The sequence below is a fragment of the Panthera onca genome, chromosome E1 (genome assembly GCF_046562875.1).
Source record: "Panthera onca isolate mPanOnc1 chromosome E1, mPanOnc1 haplotype 2, whole genome shotgun sequence".
Classification (NCBI taxonomy): Eukaryota; Metazoa; Chordata; class Mammalia; order Carnivora; family Felidae; genus Panthera; species Panthera onca.
This window is the reverse complement of record NC_138352.1, coordinates 32425929-32445152: the sequence shown is the minus strand read 5'-3', so window position 1 is coordinate 32445152 and position 19224 is coordinate 32425929. Positions and strand designations below refer to the sequence as shown.

Below are 19224 nucleotides of genomic sequence, written 5' to 3'. Positions count from 1 at the left end.
AAGGATCACGCCACTCCTTTGAGCTTTGGTTTCTCTGTTTGCCAAGTGACAGATGCCCTGTGGCAGAGCCCATGATGGTTGTGCAGGCACGAAGGCAGGAGGCGGGCAAGTGTGGGTTGTTTGGGGTTCCTCAGGTGTTGAGTGTGTTGGGGCAGGAACAGAGGTTACCATGGAGATGTTGGGGGCAGGAGGGTCTGGGAAAAGGTGGGGCAGAGAGAAAAGATGGTGACATCTTTGGATAGCTGGACATGGCTCAAGACTAAGGTGAGGAGGGATGAACCAGAGTGCAGAGTAAGCACCTTTTCTGAGTTGTCGGTTGCCAGAAATGCATTCTGCTTCGCAGCAAAGTAAACTAAGTGCCTAATCATATAGGTGGCTCGCCCCAACTGCACCAGGGACCCAGAGGGCCACCATCCTGGAACCTCATCCCATTCCCATCCCGGCAATATCTGCCACCCTCGGACACGGAAAGTCTAGTCTGGATCTACAGGGCCCTCGTCCCAGAGTTTAGAAAGGGCCCATTACTAGGTGCCACAGAGTCACACACAAGTGTAAAAGTCATGTTTCTAATTATCCTCCAACACAATAGATGCAGAGCACAGATAGCCATGGCCCGCTAGCAGCCAGGGGGACAGTTCTTCATGGTACACACGGCTCCCAGGGTGGAGTATGGATCAGAGAGCAACTGCAGCGTCCCTCAGTCTCAAGTCATAGGATGGGCATGATGGTCAGAGCAGGCTCCCTGAGGTGTCTTCTCCTGGGAGAAGGGCCGTTGAATCACCAGTGGCTGGAGGCAAGTGGTGGGAGGTGGGACTGAGTGCCCACACAGCACCTAGAGAATGCTCTCTGAACACCCTCAAGGTCAGATTCTCCAACATCTAGATTCTGGCTCTCTTCTCTGCCGGCCTCCGCTTCTGGGTGCTAGGGCACTCTAGAGAGAGGGCAGGTTTCTGGCCAGTGACCGCAGCAAGGGTAGGGGCAGATGAGCACGAATGGGCGAGGAACACCCTGGAAAAGTCTGTGCCTTCACAAGAGGACAGGTTGGGGCATGGAGCCTGACCCACCAGCAGAAGTGAACCTGGGTTCAATCTTCTGCTCCGGCCCTGGGACATCCTGGGGTGGGGGTACTGGCAGCAGGACAGTCATCGTCTTGCCCACAACATCTACATGAGAGCCTGGGTGAAGGGGCCCCTCCATCCCACCCACTTAGTCCTTGCTGAAAGCAGGGACCCCAGGCCCTCTGCCTATCCCTCAGGGGGACAGGCAATGAGATGCCAAGACTCCTGGAACCCAGGGCTGCTTGTGCCAACCAGTCTACAGAGCCTGTGCAAATGTGAGCATCTCTTCCCCCCCGCCCAGGCAGCCTGAGGCCCAGGATGGCGTGACAAGAATGCAGGCCTGTGCCAGATGGGGCATGTGCCTGGCAGGCCTGCTTGGGCAGAACTGGAAGTGTGTGTGGGGAAAATCAAGAAACGAGATGCAGGCTGGAGGGTCTTCCCACAGCCAGTGGACTGTCTCAGGTCTTCACTGCTGACAAACCAGCTGGTTGCACTCACATCTCAGCAACAAAAACCTGTATTCAAGTGGCCAATTCCAGAGATCTGGACTGGAGAGAGAGCATAGGAGTGTGGCGAGAGCTCCCCCTGGGAGGTGGAGGGTACCTGCTGCCTCTTCTGGGGGCTGGGCCCCCAGCGCTCCTGGCAGTGGTAGGCAGAGCTGGCTGCCAGCTCTGGCCTCCGCCCTGGATCCACTCTCATCCGGGCTCAGATATGTGGTTGGGCTTCACCCAGTAGGTCCTCTGCCAAGGAGGAGCCAGGCTGGATCTGCAGGGATAAAACAGGCGGTGAGTAGAAGTGCGGGGGGGGGGGGGGGGAGGGGAAGAGCAGGTTTTCCTTTGTGCCTTTCCATCACTCCCATTCTCAAAGGATGCGGCTCCATGGTACAAGTGGGTTCCTAGCCCGTGCCCTCGGAGAACCGATGAGGAGCTCAAGTCCTCTGACAGTCCCCTTCCCCACCAGCATCCCGTACCTTGAAGGGTTTGCTTATCCCCACCACAGAATGTAGACTGTTGCTATAGTAACAGAGGAGAAACTGGTCCTCAGTCTCGGGGATATCGCTGACATTGAAGTATACCTGGAGGGGAGGATGAATAGGAATGGGGTCACCTCCCCAGGCTGGGCCCCACCCAGCGCTCAGCAACAAATCATCCCAGCCTCGGTTCCTTCCAAAGACAGAGCGGTGCTCAGGCAAGCCCTCATGCTGGAGACGTGGAATACCTAGCTTAGGAAAGGGGGCAGGTACCTGGCTCAGCCCATCGTTGAAGGAGACCTGGTTGTCCCTGACCCAGACATAGGACACGTAGTCATTAATGTGGCGCAGCCCCACCTGTGGGAGAGGGGATTGGGCAGTCAGTGGTCTGGGAGGACACAGGACCTATGGCAAGTCCTAAGGAGAGGACGGTTTTACTCCCCAGGCTGGCCATTGTAGCGTATGCACCGTCCCCTTCACTGCCAGCCCCTAGGTGGGCAAGGACCCCCATGGGGGATGAGCATGAGCTCTTCAGCCTGTGCCCAGCTCCCGTAAACCCTCAGGATGGATAAGCCAGAGCAGTATGGCTGATGGACGCCACGCCTTTCCCACCACATCACCTTGTATAGTCCAATCCAGTCCCAGGGGCTGCTGAGAAAGTCTGGGGTCAAGGAGTAGCTGATCAACATGTCGTTTTCCATGGTCCACAGGCCCTCAGGTATCAGGGTGATCAATGGGGCAGACACCAATGGCTTCAGCTACACGCAGGAGTGGGAAAGGGGTTGAAATCCCATAGCATCATTCCTTTCTCTGAGACGAATGTCCTTGCTGGGCCCTTCCAACACATCAGGGTCAGTAGGGGAAAAGAGGGCACGCAAGGGGGTGGGCATCAAACTCTGCTCGGCTGCCCTGAGAAAGTATCAGACCCTGGCTGGCCACCTGGAGGAAGGGGCCAAAGGCTTGTTGGGGGTGGCTGGCCCTGCCAGGGAAGATGGGAATGGGGGCCAGGTGGGTAACCACGCAGAGAGTCAAGTGTTGAGGGGTGATGGTGGAGGAGAATGGGGGAGTTGATGACAGGTTTAAGAAAGAAGGCAGAGAGCTGCTCTCAGGCCTCTAGGGTTTGTCAGGAACCCTCCCCAAGGCTCTGGGGAGAACAGCTATAGGCATGTGGAGGGACACAATGGTATACAGACAGACAAACCAGTATGAAAAAGTGAAGGCTGAGGGCAGCCAGCGGGTCACCAAGGGAAGTCAACATCGCCTTGGTCATTCGATGGCAAGATGCAAGGATGTAGGGAGCTCCCTTTGCAACCTGATCCAGGTAGGTTTAGGACAAAAAGAAGAAGTCCTACTTCACATAGTAGGTAATAAGCATAATGGAACTCATTAGCCCCAAGGGACGGTACCAAGAGGAAATGGAAACCTGTTCACAAAGGGTCTGGACACGTTTTTGACAGAGCCCTCCACAGCTTCTAAGAGCTGGGATACCTGACCTGGGAGGAGTGGCAGTGGTGTCCTCCTACAGGTCTCCCCTGGAACGTTTGCTGACATTAGAATCCAGGGCTGGAGGGTGTGGGAGGTGGCCCAGCACGGGTGCTCTGTTAAGTGCCAGGCAGCCCAGAAATTCACCTCCAAGTCAAAGGTGCTGGTGACAGGCTTATGGTCACTGATGCAGTACACCATGTGGCTGACGTAACTCCTCAGGGTCAGGCAGAAGTGGGGGGCTGGCAGTCTCGGGGTGTGGGGGTTGGCCTGGGGCTGCCGCTTCAACCTCCACAGGATGCGGTCGGTCCATGCGGGCTTGCGTTTTTTCTCACTGCCGGTGGGGGGGGGGGGGTGGAGAAAAAGAAGGAGGAGAGAAGGGTTGGCAGGAGAGCAAGAAGTTACCCCCCACAAGCTTGCTGGAGCCCCTAACACCAGGGGCTATCAGTGGCCCTGACAGCCCTGGGCCACAGCTGGAGTATGGCATGGCAGCAGACTGGAGGGGGCCCAAGGGAATCAAAAGTATGTTGGCTTTTGTCAGACTCCGCCAAGGACCTTCAGTCTGGTCTACGTTTGTATGAATCAAATTGTGATTCGGAACCGTTTCTTTTCAAAGCTTTTCTTCTTTCTTAAACGAAAGCAGCAGTAGCTCAAAAAAGCTGAGGTCTGGACTCGGGAGTCAGACGTGAGCTTGACTTTGGCTTCCCCCTCACTAAACGCACAGCCTCAGGAAAGGAAAGGGAAGCATTTGGAGAAGCTGTCTATGCCTGCCATCGATACTGTTTGTTCCACTCTCCACTCCACAGGTGGAGAAATTGAGATTTAGAGGGGAAGCAACTTTCCCAAAGTCACACAGCTACCGAGCATGGAGCCAGGATTCAAGGGCAGGCAGCATGACCACAGAGCACACGCTCTTCATCACACCAACCCCTCCTGGCCTCAGCCTCCTCATCTGTAAAATGAAGGTAATAAGGGTTGCTGACGTGATTAAATGAGATAAAGCACAAAAAATATTTAGCACGGCGGTAGGTACAAAATAAGCTCTCTGTAGTCACTGGCTATTATGACTCTTTGTTCTCGAGAGTCCTCCACTGAGGGACCTCTCACCTGTTTGCTTACAAGCTTCCTTGAAGGGCATGAGGGGCCGTACAGCCCCTGGAGACAAGAGTGCTCTCCTCCCCTAGGTAACTGTAGTTGCCCCAAGACAGGCAAATCTCTCACTCCTAACACAGCTATGCCCAGGCAGCTACTGGTGTTCTCGAAGACTGACTGGCTAACCAGGCCCTGCCCTCCAAAGGGGGACCCCGAGTCCTGGAACGGGGTGGGGTTGGGGGGGGAACAGTGGCTGTTCTGGGTTCCTCCCCCCTTTATTTTATTTTATTTTTTTAATTTATTTATTTTGAGAGAGAGAGTGAGTGGGGGGGGGGGGGGGAGAGAGAGAGAGAGAGAGAGAGAGAGAATCCCAAGCAGGCTCCACAATGTCATCACAGAGCCCAATGGGGGGCTTGAACTCATGAACTGTGAGATCATGACCTGAGCCGAAATCAAGAGTTGGACACTTAACCGACTGAGCCACCCAGGCGCCTCCTCCCCCTTTATTTTACGTATTAAAAAAATTTTTTTTAAATGTTTTATTTATTCTTGAGAGAGAGCGAGAGAGACAGAGCATGAGTGGGGGAGGGACGAGTGAGAGCGACACAGAATCGGAAGCAGGTTCCAGGCTCTGAGCTGTCAGCACAGAGCCTGACATGAGGCTTGAACTCACAAACCGTGAGATCATAACCTGAGCCGAAGTCAGACGCTTTACCAACAGAGCCACCCAGGCGCCTCCCCCTCCCCCTTTATTTTAAATGAAGCCAGAGTGGTCAAGCCTGGTCAGATGGTTCCCTACTTTAAAAACTGCCCCCCCCCCCCATTTTAAAACCTTTAAGGAGTCTTCATGCCTCCAAAATAAAGCTCAAGTCCCCAAGTATGGCTTTCAAGGTGCTCAGGAGTCTCACACCCCTGTCCTACCTTGTCTCCCACCACTGTCCCAGACCGGCCTACCACAGTGACTCTTAAGCCTCAGGACCTTTACTCTTGCAGTTTTTGCTGCCCGGAACATACTTCTTCACAGGGAGAGGCCCAATTCCAAAGCTGTCTTTGTCATAAAGTCAGCTTTGAGCTCTCCTTTTTGCTTCCAAAGCATTTTACACCGGTGCTTCCCTAATTATGTTATACAGTGCGGCCGTTTTGTTTCCCAGTCAGCACGTCGCTTAGCGTGAGCTTGGAAGGCAGGACTGGCTTCCCCTGTGTATTCTCAGCATTAGTACAGAGCCTGGCACATAGTAGGTACTTAATGGTGTATGGAACCCAAACTAACTAAAACCCCAAACTCAATCTCTCTCCTCAAAAATGATCATCTAATCCTAACGTATACGGTTTCAGATGTTGATAACCAGTTTGAAATGCTATTTTTGTCTTGTTTCATCCCGTTTTTAATTAATTAAAAATAAATAAATTAAGTTTATTTATTTTTTTTTTTGAGTGGAGGGTGAGAGAGAGAGAGAGGAGAGAGAGAGAGAGAGAGAGAGAGAGAGAGAGAATATCTCAAGCAGGTTCTGCACAGTCAGCGCAGAGCCTCATGCTGGGCTTGATCTCACGAACCATGAGATCATGACCTGAGCTGAAATCAAGAGTCGGTCGCTCAACCAACTGAGCAACCCAGGCACCACCCCCCCGCCCCCTTTTACTGTTTTAAATGAACATTTCCGACGTACTGTTGTCAATTCAACAGCAATAGTCTTCCAGCAACAGAGGCAGAATGGTGTCCTGCTGGTAAACTCTGACTCTGGAATCAGACAACAGGAGTTGGGGGAAGGTCCTGCTCTGTTATTTAAGAGCTACATGGTTCTGGTTGGTGAACATGTGATTTGAAGAGCGTGGCGGGCTCAGAGGGCAGGGAAGCTCCTCGCCCTCTCCCCATACCTTGCCCTACGCATCTCTTTCATCTGCCTGTTCCTGAATTACATCTTTTTATAATTAACTCGTAATTTAGTTTAAAAAAGAGAGAGAGAGAGAAAGCTATGTGCCCTTGGGCAAGTGACTTCACTACTCCAAGCCTCAGTTTCTTCAACTCTAAGATGGGGTGATAACAGTACCTACTTCAAAGACACATTGTGAGGACCAAATAAATTAATGTGCGTCAAGGGAGTGGTCAAAAAGTGCTAACTGGCTGAAGCACATCTGTTTGGGGCTCCTGGGGTTGTTTCAACTTTTCACTCTTCTGAGGACCGGTCAGAGCACATCAGAATGTGCTATTTCCATCCCAGAGACTATAAACAGAATCTCAGAACCTACTGAACCTACATTCAGTACCCAGCAATGCTTATACTTAGTGACGCGCCACATAAATACACCACTCTTCCTTTCAAAGTGTTCCCCCTCCTCAACTTCCCTATCGTGGTGACTTCAAGATCTTCCCCAAGACCTGACCACAGCCTGTCTCCCTTTCTTCCTTTTCCATGGCCTGGCCCAGGCTTATCACTGGGTACCTGTATTGTTCAGTCTTTCAACAAAGATTTACTGAGCCCTTATTATATGCCAGGCAACTGGGGACCTGAAAAATGGGATTGACAAGGTCCTCAAAGAGCTTGTTTGACAAACAAAAGACAGGAAGCAAGTCAAATGTGCACAAATTAAATTCCCCCAGTTCTCCATTTCTAAAAATAACAAGAGCAAAACATGGGGTCCTTCTGTGCATTAGACACTGTGACAGGTGTCTCACGGACTGTTCTAACCCTCTCAACACCGGAAGAATGTCACAGGGCGCATTTTCCTCCTTCTACAAACCCTGAAGTTCAGAGGTCACCCTGTCCAGGCAGAAGTCGGACGTTTGCCCAGGTCTACGAAGTCCACACTCCTTCCATGGCACTCCCCTGTGGCCAATTCCCAGCAGCCAGAACTGTCTCAGAGCATGCCGTATAGAACTGGACCTCGCTTTTGCTTTTTGGCTGAATGGTATGACTGAGTATAAGAAATGCTTCTGGATATTACTGTGTCCTAATTTTTGAAAAATTAAAACCGAATATAACTCTGCAAATTTCTCTTTAGGAGCTAGAAAACTGAGCCAATTTACTGACCCTAAAGTAGGGAAGTGTTCCATTTCTAGGTCAGAAGTGGACTTTCCCTTCTGCTCCCTATAGATGGCTTCTAAGTGTCTCACTGAACTCTGGACATGAGTTTTGACTAGATTGAGCATAATAACCTCTGCTCATCGCCTAGTGGAGAGGTTGACCAGGCTCGTGTTGACTGTAACAAAATCCTATCGCAATCCCTGACTTTAACAGGATTTCCCGCTCTGGGCCCTTTCACCCTCCCCTGTAATGGAGCTGACCTCGTTTCTCATTACATCTTGGCTCAGGGACGCTGCTGTGGCTGGGCAGAGCCGTGTGCATACTATGCCCTGTATACAACTCACTCGCAGCCACTTTGTATGGCTGGTCAGCCTCTTCTCAAGGTGCCTCTCATCGGTGCTGCTGATTGACCAGAACGTCTGCCCTTCTTTCTGCCAAAGTCTGCTGCTTCCTTGACAGCAGCTCCGACTGACTCCTCCTGGCTTCAGCTGTCTGTCTCCTTACCATTCGCTCAACTTCCTTCGGCACTTACAGAGCTCTAGAACCTTTTACTGGCCAACTCTTGGACTTGAGAGTGTTTATTTGGATCTCTTGCTATGGGTGGGTCTCTCTACTAGGCTGGCTGCTCCTTAAATAACTTATCTTTCTTCCTTTTGTCCTCTCAGGCTCCCGATTCAAACATACGCCAGGCACTATGCTACATACCAGAAACGGTCATAAATCAGCTCTCTTCAGGCATTCATAGTAGAGCAAGAAAAGCACACCGTGTCTTGAGAACAATACCGAAAGCATGATGTGTGCAGGGCTTTCAGGCAGCATGCCGGCTGGAAAGGACTCTCGGTGGGATGGGGGAGGGTCAAGGAAGGCCTTCTAACAGACGTGATGTCTGAACTGAGTTTTCAAGGATGAGTAACAGTCTGGTTACACAGACACACGGCAAGTGCTCAGTAATGGCGACCACAATGTGGATTGTATCTATCATGTGGAAGTACCTGCTTCCTTCTTAGCAAGGCTTTGCTATCCCAATCCCGCCCTTTCTGCGGCTGCTGGCAAGACCGGCTGTGATTGTGGAGGTACTGCGGGCTAGAGGGAAGCATCGTGGGCCACCAGAGTCCAGAGTCAGGTCTCAGCCCCAACTCTGCCACCAGTGGCTGAGCTTCCTGGGGAAGTCCTCTGAAGTCCTTTAACACCTCAGGGCCTCTCTAGCCAATCTCAGTCCCTGCTGACCGCAGCCTAGACTCAGCTGTAACAATTCCTAGTCTCCTGGTGGTTTCCCTACCATACCTCGGGGTGGGGACAGAGGGACACGTGGTCACATGGCCTGCCAGCAGCTCTCTTCCCACTGCCAAGTGAGGATTTAAAGTCAATTGGCAGAGGGTCCCAGGCCCCAAGGCTTGGGCCTGTCCCACCGAGGCCTCCCAATTTCCATGATAGCTCTCATTTCCAATGGATGGCTGCGGAGACTGGCGTTCTCCGTGCCGCTGTGGCCCCGGGCCAGCTGGCCAGCCAGAACCTGCCCTCTTACCTCTTTTCCAGCCTGTTCTGTTGCCCAGGCTGGACTCTGTTTCCAGTGTTCATGGCCTCTTCTTGTGTACATTGCCCGGGCCATGACCCCACCCCGTCTTGCTCCACACTCCTGAAATGGCTCACCCTCTCCCCGTTCCGTGGAGGGGCTGCTGTGGCTCTGCCATACCCCTTCCGGCACAGGGCCATCGGTTCTACCTGTCTTCCTGGCCTGGCTGGGGAGACACCTGTTCACTCCCTAAATTCCAGAGGCGCTGCCCTGGAGGCACTTCCCGCCTCCCTCATAAGGCAGCCCCGCTGTGAGGAATAGATGAAGCCGCTGCTCCAGGGGAAACGAAACCCCCAGAACACATGAGGGGTTCTTCTTTTTCTCTTCTTTTTTTAACATTTTATCTTTTTTTTTTTTTTTTTAACATTTTATCTTTAAGTAGTCTCCCTGCTCAACATGGGGCTCGAACTCACAACCCTGGGATCAAGTGTCGTACGCTCCACCGACGGAGCCAGCCAGGTGCCCCTATTCTTTTTCTTCAAAGAGATGAGAATCCTTGCCAAACTGGGCCAGGGACTCCATGCTGGAGCTGTTTTCGACCCTCGGCCTGAGCTTAAAGTTTTGGTGGTTACCTGGCCCTTTCTTGGCTTCTTAGGAACGTTTCTGGTAAAACTACCACCTGAAGGCACGAATCTAACAACAGCAGTCGTCACCGTGCTTACCAGGTGCCAGGCACCGGGCTAAGCACATGCAAGGTCTCGTTCAATCCTCAACTCCATGAGTGGGGGGTACTGTTAGCACCCCCATTTTATAGATGACAAGACTGAGGCTTAAACACCTGTCCAAGGTCACGCAGCCGGCGAGGGGCAGAGCTGTACCTCTGACTGCCAGCTGCACCGTCTCTATACTGTTTCCCATAAACTCCTCCCCGCCCCGACAACTACTATTTCATCTTCCTAAATAGTACCTGATTCACCCACAGCTGGGGCAGGGACACTTCATACCAGTAACTGGCTGAGCTGACATTTCTGTCCCCCTGTCTGGGAGGGACCAGAAGGTCTGGGGAAGTGTGGACAAGGGTGCCCAGAATGCTGAAATACGGTCCCTCCCAAGGGAGGAATGAGCTGCTTCCCCCCTTCCTCCTGCCCTACCTGCCCTGCCCCCACCCCCACCCTGCAGCCTCGTCAGCACCTCCATGCTCTCCGAGGACAATCTGGGGCAGCTCCTGTGGTCAGCGCCTCATGAGGTGGGTGGGAGGTGCCATTCCCGAGGTGGTGGCTGGCCGGATCTGTTCCCGCTTTCTAACACTTCTGTGAGGCAGCTCCCTCTGCCACTAGGGCCCGTACAACCCGACTTCCCGGGCCTCCTGGCCCTGCACTTCCTCCTCACAGGCTAATTCCAAATCTGCGGCAGGCTGACCCTCTCCTGGTGGAGCCCCCTCACCTGGTATCGTAGTTGTTGGAGTTCTTATCAAACTTGTAGGTGGGCGGGAAGAGCAGAGGGCCCTCCTGGAACTCCCGGAGCAGCGGGTCGTGTTTCTTGGCAATGCTGAGCTAGAGAGAAAGAACAGTCCCATCTCCTAGGAGTCCTGACCCAGTGGCCCAGCACACACTCCATTCAAGGGATGAGCACGTGCCGGCACGCTAGGCAAGAGTCCAGCAACACGTCTTCCCTTCCTCAGTGGCAACCTCAGCCGCCCGGTGGCAACCTCAGCACCCCATCCCCACTCCACCCCCAGGAAAGCAGCTGGATCCCTTTGTAAACATCACGCGAGATCCCTAGTCCCGCGAGAGGCAGATGCCTGCCATTTCCCAGTCCTTGGACTCTAGGGAGCGGGCTTTGAATTGCATCTGTCTGGGAGACACTAGCAGACATGTATCACAGTGTATTTGGGTAGCCAGGGTGCCCCCAAAGGGGTAGTATCTCATCCTCCAGAAGGCAAGCAAGCCTGGGGATGGGAAAGACAACAGGGTATAGGAGAGTCAGCGTCTGGTGCAGGGCCACGGCAGGCGGAAGCCCTTCTCAGAAATTCCCCAACTTATTTCACACCCGGCAGCTCCTCCAGGCGAAGACCAGGCCTCTGGGTGCAAAGGGAACAGGGACTTCAGAGGCTTGGGAATGGAGGACAGGTGCTCAGGAACCCGAGCAGTGCTCCCCACATTTGATGTTAGGCCTCCACAATGGGCTCAGATCACCCCTCTGGACCCTTCCTTCATTTGATACCTGATCCTTCTCCCACAGGTCACTGTAGCACCGATTTTTTATGGATTCCCGAACAAAATGCAGCCCAAAGTCCTCGATCCGAAAGTTCATGTCTCCAAACCAGAGAATGAGGCTGCAGAGAGAAAAGAAGGCAGCTGAGGGCTATGATGAGGTAAGAGAAGACAGGAGCAATGGACCCCGGGGCCGCTCACTCCTCTGGCACAGAGCTCGAGGGGCAGGTGAGGCGCCAGATGCTGGGAGAGGAGCCAGTAATGGTAACGACGTGGCATGGGTCCTACCGGGCTGTTCTGACGGCCACTTCCTTGTCCTCCAAAGAGGCCAGCCCCTGGGGGCAAGTAGCAAATACAGAGCAGGCTCTAGGCCTCCCACTCCCCCCCTCAACTGGCCACCAGGCAAGGCTGAGAACCAGCTCCCTGTGGGTGACCTCAAGGAACCATGGCCTTCTCAATCTGGGGTGTTCAGAAGTGTCTAGAGCTCCTAGGCAGGCCAGGGAGGCAAAGCTGGATGGGAGAGTAGATGGAGCATTAGGGAAGAGGCTGGGAAAGGGGGGGAGGGGAGCAAAGCTGCCTGAGGAGGATGCTAGCCTGGGCTGACCGCAGGGGCAGCAGTTTACAAGCACATGCTCACTCATGGTCCAGGATGTTGGGGATGTTCTGTCCCTCAAAATTTTGCATCTCCAGGATCCGGTCAAAGTGCTGCAGCCGCTGGTCATTGTTGGCCATGTGGGGGGGGAGGTGGCAGTTGATGATGCTGACATAGTAGCCATAAAGCTTCAGGCAGATGTTGATGCCCCCTTTGTTCCCCTGGTGGAACAGGTGGGCAGAAGGGTGGGAAGTCGCTCTGGGTGAGAATCACCTCCCCTTTCCCATTGCAGGGCCAGACACTCAGCTCCCTGGAGCGACATCTCCATCTAAGAGCCCAGCTCACCCAGTCTGAGGTCTCAGGGGTGCTAAGCTCCCAGGGGCAGGAGAGCAGATATGTGGGGCACTGGCCTGGAAGAATGCTAAGATTCATTTCACCCCCTCTTTTATTTGCTCACCTCTAAAGAACCCAGCCCTCCCCGGCCCAGTGGCAGGAGGCCTCCCAGCTCACAACTCAGACCACAGCTCAGTCCTTACCCAGTACCCGAAGAGGCCAGTGGGGGTGGATTTAGTAGAGAGGATCTGGACAAAGGGCAAATGCTGATGCTTGGCAAAGAAGAGTAAGAGGAGCCCCTGCATGCGGACACTGGAGACCTACAGCACAGGGGGGGACAATGGTCATTCATTTCCCTGCACTGGCTGAGCACGACTCTGCCCAGCCCTGAGGTCAATGGTATCTCAGCTCCAGTCTCACTCCCCTTAGCTGCCAAATGATGCATTCTGGGAGCTGAGCAAGTTCCAGTTTCTGTTCTTGGCCTTGGGTGGAAGGCAGGGAAGACAAGGCCACCAGGGTACCCTGCCATCAGGAGGGCACTGACTCTTCAGTCCCAGTCCCATGGAACCCAGGGGCTCCTCTCACCCATGCTCTGTGGGTCCTTTGGGCACTGTGGGCTGCTACCCCTGTGGGCCAGGGCCTCAGAGAGGAATGGCACAATGCAGGATAGTGGTTAAGGGCAGTGGCTTTGAAGTTAGCCAGATCTGGGTTCAAAGCCCAAGAGTATTTGATACTGGGCCAAGTCTCAGTCTATTTTATCATTGATAAAGCAGGAATCTATCTCATCTATCTCACAGATGCTGGAAGGATTAACTGGTAGCTGCTATTTTTTGGTTTAAGGATTTATTTTTTATTTTTAACATTTATTATTGAGAGACAGAGCATGAGCAGGGGAAGGGCAGAGAGAGAGGGAGACACAGAATCTGAAGTAGGCTCCAGGCTCTGAGCTGTCAGCACAGAGCCTGACGCGGGGCTCAAACTCACAAACTGCAAGATCATGACCTGAGCCGAAGGCGGATGCTCAACCGACGGAGCCACCCAGGCATCCCATGGATTTTTTTTTTTTTTAAAGTAATCTACACCCAAAATGGGGCTTGAACTCATGACCCTGAGATCAAGAGTCGCAGGCTCTTCTGATTGAACCAGCCATGCGCCCTTGATTTAAAGTTTTTAAAAGTAAATTGGGTGGCAGGGGGGTGGTGCCTGGGTGGCTTGGTCAGTTAAGCATCTGACCTCGGCTCACGTTATGATCTTATGGTTTGTAAGTTCGAGCCTCGCACTGGGATTGCTGCTGTCAGCACAGAGCCTCTTTTGGATCCTCTGTCCCCCTCTCTCTGCCCCTCCCCCGTGAGCATGCACATGCACATTCAAAAATAAACATTTAAAAATAAATACATACATACATTAATACATAAATAAATAAAAGTAAATTTAGGGGACCGCTTCAGTCACTTAATCATATGACTCTTAATTTTGGCTCAGGTCATGATCTCACCAGTTGTGAGATCAAGCCCTGAGTCAGTCTCTACGCTGACAGCACGGAGCCTGCTTGATTCTTTCTCTCTGCCCCTTTGTCTCTCTCCCTCCCTCTTATAACCATTTTACGAAATTAAAAAATACATATAAGTAAATTCAGGGAGGGGTGCCTGGATGACTTCAGTTGGTAGAGCATGTGACCTTGATCTCAGGATTGTGAGTTCAAGCCTCACGTTGGGCGTGGAGCCTACTTAAAAAAAAAAAAAAAAAAGTAAATTCAGGTAAAGAACATGAGAGAGCCTTCTAGGGTGCTAAACGTATTCTGTATCTTGACTTGCTGACTTGACAGGTGATAATATTGGTGCATATACACATAAAAATCCATAAAAAATACGCTTAATTTTGCAAACAGTATAGGTCAATGGAAAATTAAGAAAATGCTCCACAAAATAATTATACCCTGTGGTTCGTTGCATTTCCACAAAGGCAATGAGAGCAAGCACAGTGGACATGTGTTTACGGGCTGGGGAGAACGGCCACCATCTACACAAACCCTTCATACCGCATTTAACCTCTGCACCAATGTCCCTGTTCTGCAGATGGAAGGCTGAGGCTCAAGGAGACTAAGGAACCAGTAGGACTACTTGGATAACAGTATTAGAGGTCTGGGGTCACCAAAATCCTTGCTCTCTTTGAGGTGGGGTGGGAAAGGGCCCTAGCCAGTGACCCTCTCACTCAGCTTCAGGCTGTCTACACCTACCACCCGAGTAGCTGTTTCCGGAGCATGAGGTGCAGAGGCCAAGGAGGAAATCCCCGGGTGGGGAGTGTGTACTGGGGCCTTCCAGGAATTATGAAACTTGATGCCGCAGGCCAGGAGCTTTGGCACAGTGGAGGAGTCAAAGCAGGGAGAACCCCAAACCCAGGAACGAGTGAGGGAGGCGTGGAAACCTAGGGCTGGGTAGAGGTTGCTACAGATGTGTCCTCAGCCCCACCCTCCAGCCCCAGTCTTGGTCTCTCCCATTCACAAGCACAGGATAATGGACCGGACTAAGGAACCGATAAAGATCCAGGAAGGGCTGTCAAGCTTAATCCTAATCCACAGAGCAGGTCTGGGCCACTGGGACCCAGCACAAAGGCACCAGTCCACTCTGTGAAGCAGCAGGGACTGGTGGGGAAGGGGGGGGGGTGGCAGAGGCAGGAAAGCCTCAGACTGGGAGAAAGGGTGGGGCGGGGGGGGGGGGGAAGGCGGGAGAGGGGAAGTTCGGTTGGAGGAAGTGAAGTAGGAGGAGCTAAGGAAGGGCCTAAAGGGAGGCAGATAGGGGCTCTGGAGCAGGCAGAGGGCGTCAGGCCCAGGCTTCTCAACCTATAATTGGCAAACTCCTGCCAAAGGAAGAGGCTGCAAGCAGGACTCACCCCTTCCCTTCAATTCTTGGCTAGGGGAAGGAGGGACGTCTATCTGCTTTGGGTGCCAGTCCCTCAGGCAGTCCTCCCAAACTGCATGGGTGGAATGGGTTGTGTCCCTGACACAAACTGAGCTAATTTCCTTGGCTCCATTCCATTCTACCAATCCCTTGCCAGTTAGCTGGGGCGCAAGGAGGCCTCCAATCTTGGGAAGAGAGTGGGTGGTGAGAGTAGTGGTTCTGCCCTCACAGAGGCTCTAGCTCCTCGTCTGTAGAAAGAGGCCTGAGTTTCATCTGGAGAAGACCAAGGGCTTGGGGGTTGGCCTTTTCTAGCCTCAGCAGCAGGACAAAACTTGTATTCCCTCCTCCTGGCTCTGCCCTCAAGAGGACTCACATCTGTTGCCTTGGCATCTTTAGGCAAACTGGGGTAAGAGAATCAATTCTGAAGAAATCCAGTTGCCCAGGGAGAGGAATAGAGGAATTCTGGTATTTCCTAGAAGCACTGCATGAGGCGCTCTGAATGGGAGGATGCTTCATCCCTCAGCTGCACAGGACATAAAGGTGAAGATGTAGCAATCTAGAGCCTTCCTGTGGAGTCTCCTATGGTCTAGTTTCCCCAAAGAATACTGGCCTTTCAGACTGAGAACTATTTTCCTCCCCATCTATCTCCCCTCTCCTAACCTCTGGGCCCCTAGAAGTTGAGGCACATGTCCTCTATGATCAGAGGACACCCTCAAATACCAGTAGGCTAGCCTTGGGATACCTGTCAGCCTCAGAGCTCACCAATATAGCACTAAAGTATAGTAATCAAAAACATGGGTTATGAAGTTTGAAAGATATGGATTTAAATCCCAGATAGCCTGTGTGACCTCTGAGTCTTGGTTTTATCTGTAAAATAGCCATATTTCAAGAGTTATGGTTTCTAAGTAATGTATATGGAAAGCTTATTTACAATGCTTACTACCAAGTAAGCACTTGATACATGTTAGCAGTTATTATTATATTCGGGGACTTCAGGCTGGGCATGTGAGCAGAGATGCAGGCTGGCGGTAGGGTAGGCACTGAGGTGTTAATAAGCTCCCCCCTCCACCCCCCCGGATTCTCCCAATCTGAAAAATATCAAGGTGTTAAACTAACCCCCGGGGTCCCAGCTCAGCTCCAGCTACATTGGAAAGACACAAGGCAGACAGGAGCACCAGGAAGCCAGGTGCAACTGAAGTTCAGGCCTTTAAATAAATGGAAACAGCATGAAAGCCTGAGTGGGAGACCAAAGGACTGGGGGTTAGTGAGGAGAGGGGAGATACATTTCCCAACTGCCCATGAACTTGTAAGTTACCTTGACGAAGGTCAGAGGGGAAAGCACATCCATGAAGAAACTGCTCCATGGGTCTTCAAAGGCAGTGTCAGAAAGGAGGCTCATGATCCCACAGTTCATTTCCTGCAAACTGCCCATCCCAGGTCAGAGGATCTCCCCCTGGCCTAGAGGGTACTGCCTCTGCCACAGACATTTAATACTGCCCTCAGCACTTTCAAACCTTGGGTACTCATGACCGTGATCTCTCCCTCCCCTGGCTGTTGATCGCCAACCCTTCGCCATCACTAACTCAGGACAAGAGACACTGACTGGCTGAAAGCTCCTAGCCTTCAGACTCCAGAGCAAGGGAGACAGGTCACAGTTCCCCATGGGGACGATTTGGGACTGGCTGGGCTTACCTATCTCAGATATGGGGAAGGGTGAGGGGGCATTGCAGACACCTACCCAATGACATACATGTCCACACTCAGGTTCTCTTTGTTGAGCTGAAGAAGATCACTGAGGTCTAGAGGAGGTGCTGCAGAGGCCACGTTCCACGTCACAACATGGATGCTGTGGAAGGGATGCAAAGGGAAGTCGTGGAGGAAGGAGGGTAAGACCTTATCCCGGTAACAAACGGGCCGAGGCCCGCTGACGGCCGCACCACGATCCCCTGCAATCGTAGTGGGAAATGTGTTTCTGCACCTGGGTGTGGGAAGAGGTGCACTGAACTGCAGGCTCTTCATCCTGACTTCCGTCCTGAAGCAGGACATTTCCATCCTGCTTTGGCTCCTCCATGCAGGCCCACAGCTGCCCACACCTGGCAGCATGGGTGCTGCTGACATCAGCAAAGCTGCTCAAAGGTTTCGGGGGCAGGCAAGGGAAGGGGTGGGGATGGGGTGGGTCGCCAGGAACTTAATAATTCCATCAGCCATTCACACCTCAGGGCTCCTAAGACCACCAGAAAGATTCTGGAGGTTCAGTTTTTACCTTGTAAGAGGCCTCGGCACTACAAGACAGGAGAATTTCAAAAATAACAGAGATAACAATACCACATTCCCTTCCTTCCTTCTTCCTAGGAGGTCCCTGGAGCATAACCAAATTCTGCCAAACATTTCAGGGAGCCCAAAGAGAAGATCCTAAATAACAAGGTTCTCAACATCTCTCTCAAGAGTCTACCCTCTTTTGGGAAAAGTCATCAGTTGGATAACATCCTCAACCTTGGCTTCACGCTAGGGAAGCAACAGAACTTAGATCAGCAGCTTTCAATAACAATGGATCACATCAGAGGCTCCGGGGAAAAGACACTTGCAGATCTCTTTAATTGAATAGTTACAGCAATACTCCAAGAGAGCCCGACTCTGCTCAGTACAGAGCTACAAACCCTGCAGAGACCAAAGACAGCCACCAATCCCTAGGTGAGTCTTAGGGACACTATGAGGAGAGGATCTGCAGCAGCTGCAAACCGAGAATGGGAGCAGCTACAAGGGGGTTGAAAGAGGTGGGAGAGAAGGGCAGGACGTCTAAAAACATCTCTTCTTCACCAGATCCTGTTCTTAGAGGTCCGTGTTCTAAAAAGCACAATTTGAAATTCTCGGCCTTTTTAAAACAACTTCCTGCCCCTCCCTATGAACATCAACAAAACAATACACAAACCACCTTTCTAGGCATTCGGCCAGAGATTCTGGGCTACGTTAGTTTAAGATCTCCCCCTGCTGTCCAACAAAGGATTAAGAAAAGCAACCCTTTTAGTGCAAGGCTCTTTGTTTTCCCACGGACCAGCTCTAAATGGATGGAGAACAAAAGTCGGGATTTCTTGCCCTCACTCTCAGATCCGACGATTAGCAGCAAATCCCTGCATTGTGACTTGCACTAAGTTGGTGATTAGTGGTGTTCTTTGCTAAAGAGCAAGCATGGGACCAGGCTATATCCCTTCGCTAAAGATCTTACCTAAATCTGATTTCGGATTTCAGGAGATCACAACGGGATCAGGTAGACCCCGTGATGTACGTGCTGATCAAAAGAACAAGATTTCTACTCTAGAGCTGACAGAAGAATGCCTTGTTATGTCTTTAACTTCAGACAGCCCGACACCGCTGCCTCCGCCAGTAGCAAACTGAGACACCTGCTTGGGGCACCCAAATAGGAACGAGCTCGGCGGCTTGAATTTGGAGGGGGCGCGGGGCTTGGGCCCAAAACAGCCCACTCGACATCGGCTTGGGAGAACTGGGGAGGGCCTCTGAACTAGAATCAGCCCTGTAGGCCTGGTCCTTTCTCTCCCAGTCTAGTTCTACCCCAGATCCGCAGCCCGGAATGGGTAGGAGGCAGTGATCCTGCCCGGAGCAGGCCGGCCTGCCCGCAGCCGCCTTCCTCACCTAAGCGTCTTGCCTCTCGGTTCGGTTAATTTCCGTGGGTTCACAGCCGCCATCGTCCCAAGCAGCGGCCCGGCCGCCTCGTGTGTCCCCGCCACAGCCGCTCCTGGCCCGATCCGCCTCCCTCCTGCAGGAGGTCCCGGCCAGCTTACTCTCACCAATTGTTTTCCTTCCGGATTCTGACTCTCCGCCTCAGCTTCCGTAAGAGGCGGGGCTTGAGGGCACGAAGGGCTCTGAGTGGCTCGGCCCGGGGGAAGAGGCGGGCCTCTCCAACGAGCGCGAAACGGCGAAAGGCTGCGAGGAGAGAGGCTTAGGGGATCCGGGCCGTAAGACAGGCACGTCTCTGTGTCGTCAGAACCCGACGCAACGATGCCCCGCCCGGCGCGCCGAGCATCTGTCGCCGCCC

General features: G+C 52.6%; 1 protein-coding gene across 4 annotated transcripts; it reads right to left on the bottom strand.

Annotated features, from left to right (window-relative positions):
* Positions 1-552: 552 nt before the first annotated feature.
* On the bottom strand, positions 553-19173 carry INPP5K (inositol polyphosphate-5-phosphatase K). Of its 4 annotated transcripts, none has more exons than XM_078437583.2 (12): positions 18822-19173; positions 16912-17019; positions 16489-16590; positions 12480-12596; positions 11989-12164; positions 11362-11473; positions 10582-10691; positions 3658-3844; positions 2649-2786; positions 2302-2385; positions 2029-2133; positions 553-1823 (listed from the first exon to the last, which is right to left on the bottom strand). In XM_078437583.2, the coding sequence occupies exons 3-12, from the start codon at positions 16585-16587 to the stop codon at positions 1764-1766; spliced, it is 1188 nt and encodes a 395-aa protein (XP_078293709.1). In that variant the 5' UTR covers positions 16588-16590; positions 16912-17019; positions 18822-19173; the 3' UTR covers positions 553-1763. The 4 variants fall into 4 exon arrangements, with proteins under 4 accessions (XP_078293709.1, XP_078293707.1, XP_078293706.1 ...); XM_078437581.2 differs by having other exon boundaries at positions 16489-16597; positions 18822-19171; XM_078437580.2 differs by lacking the exon at positions 18822-19173 and adding an exon at positions 17152-18788 and having other exon boundaries at positions 16489-16597.
* Positions 19174-19224: the final 51 nt, after the last annotated feature.

Coding starts and splice junctions, on each gene's coding strand:
- INPP5K (XM_078437580.2), bottom strand. CDS start 17,291: ATGTCAGCAGCACCCATGCTGCCAGGTGTGGGCAGCTGTGGGCCTGCA. Junction 12,165..12,479: donor CTGGCCTCTTCGGGTACTGG/GTAAGGACTGAG, acceptor CTGTTCCACCAG/GGGAACAAAGGGGGCATCAA. Junction 2,787..3,657: donor CCAGCACCTTTGACTTGGAG/GTGAATTTCTGG, acceptor TCCTGCGTGTAG/CTGAAGCCATTGGTGTCTGC.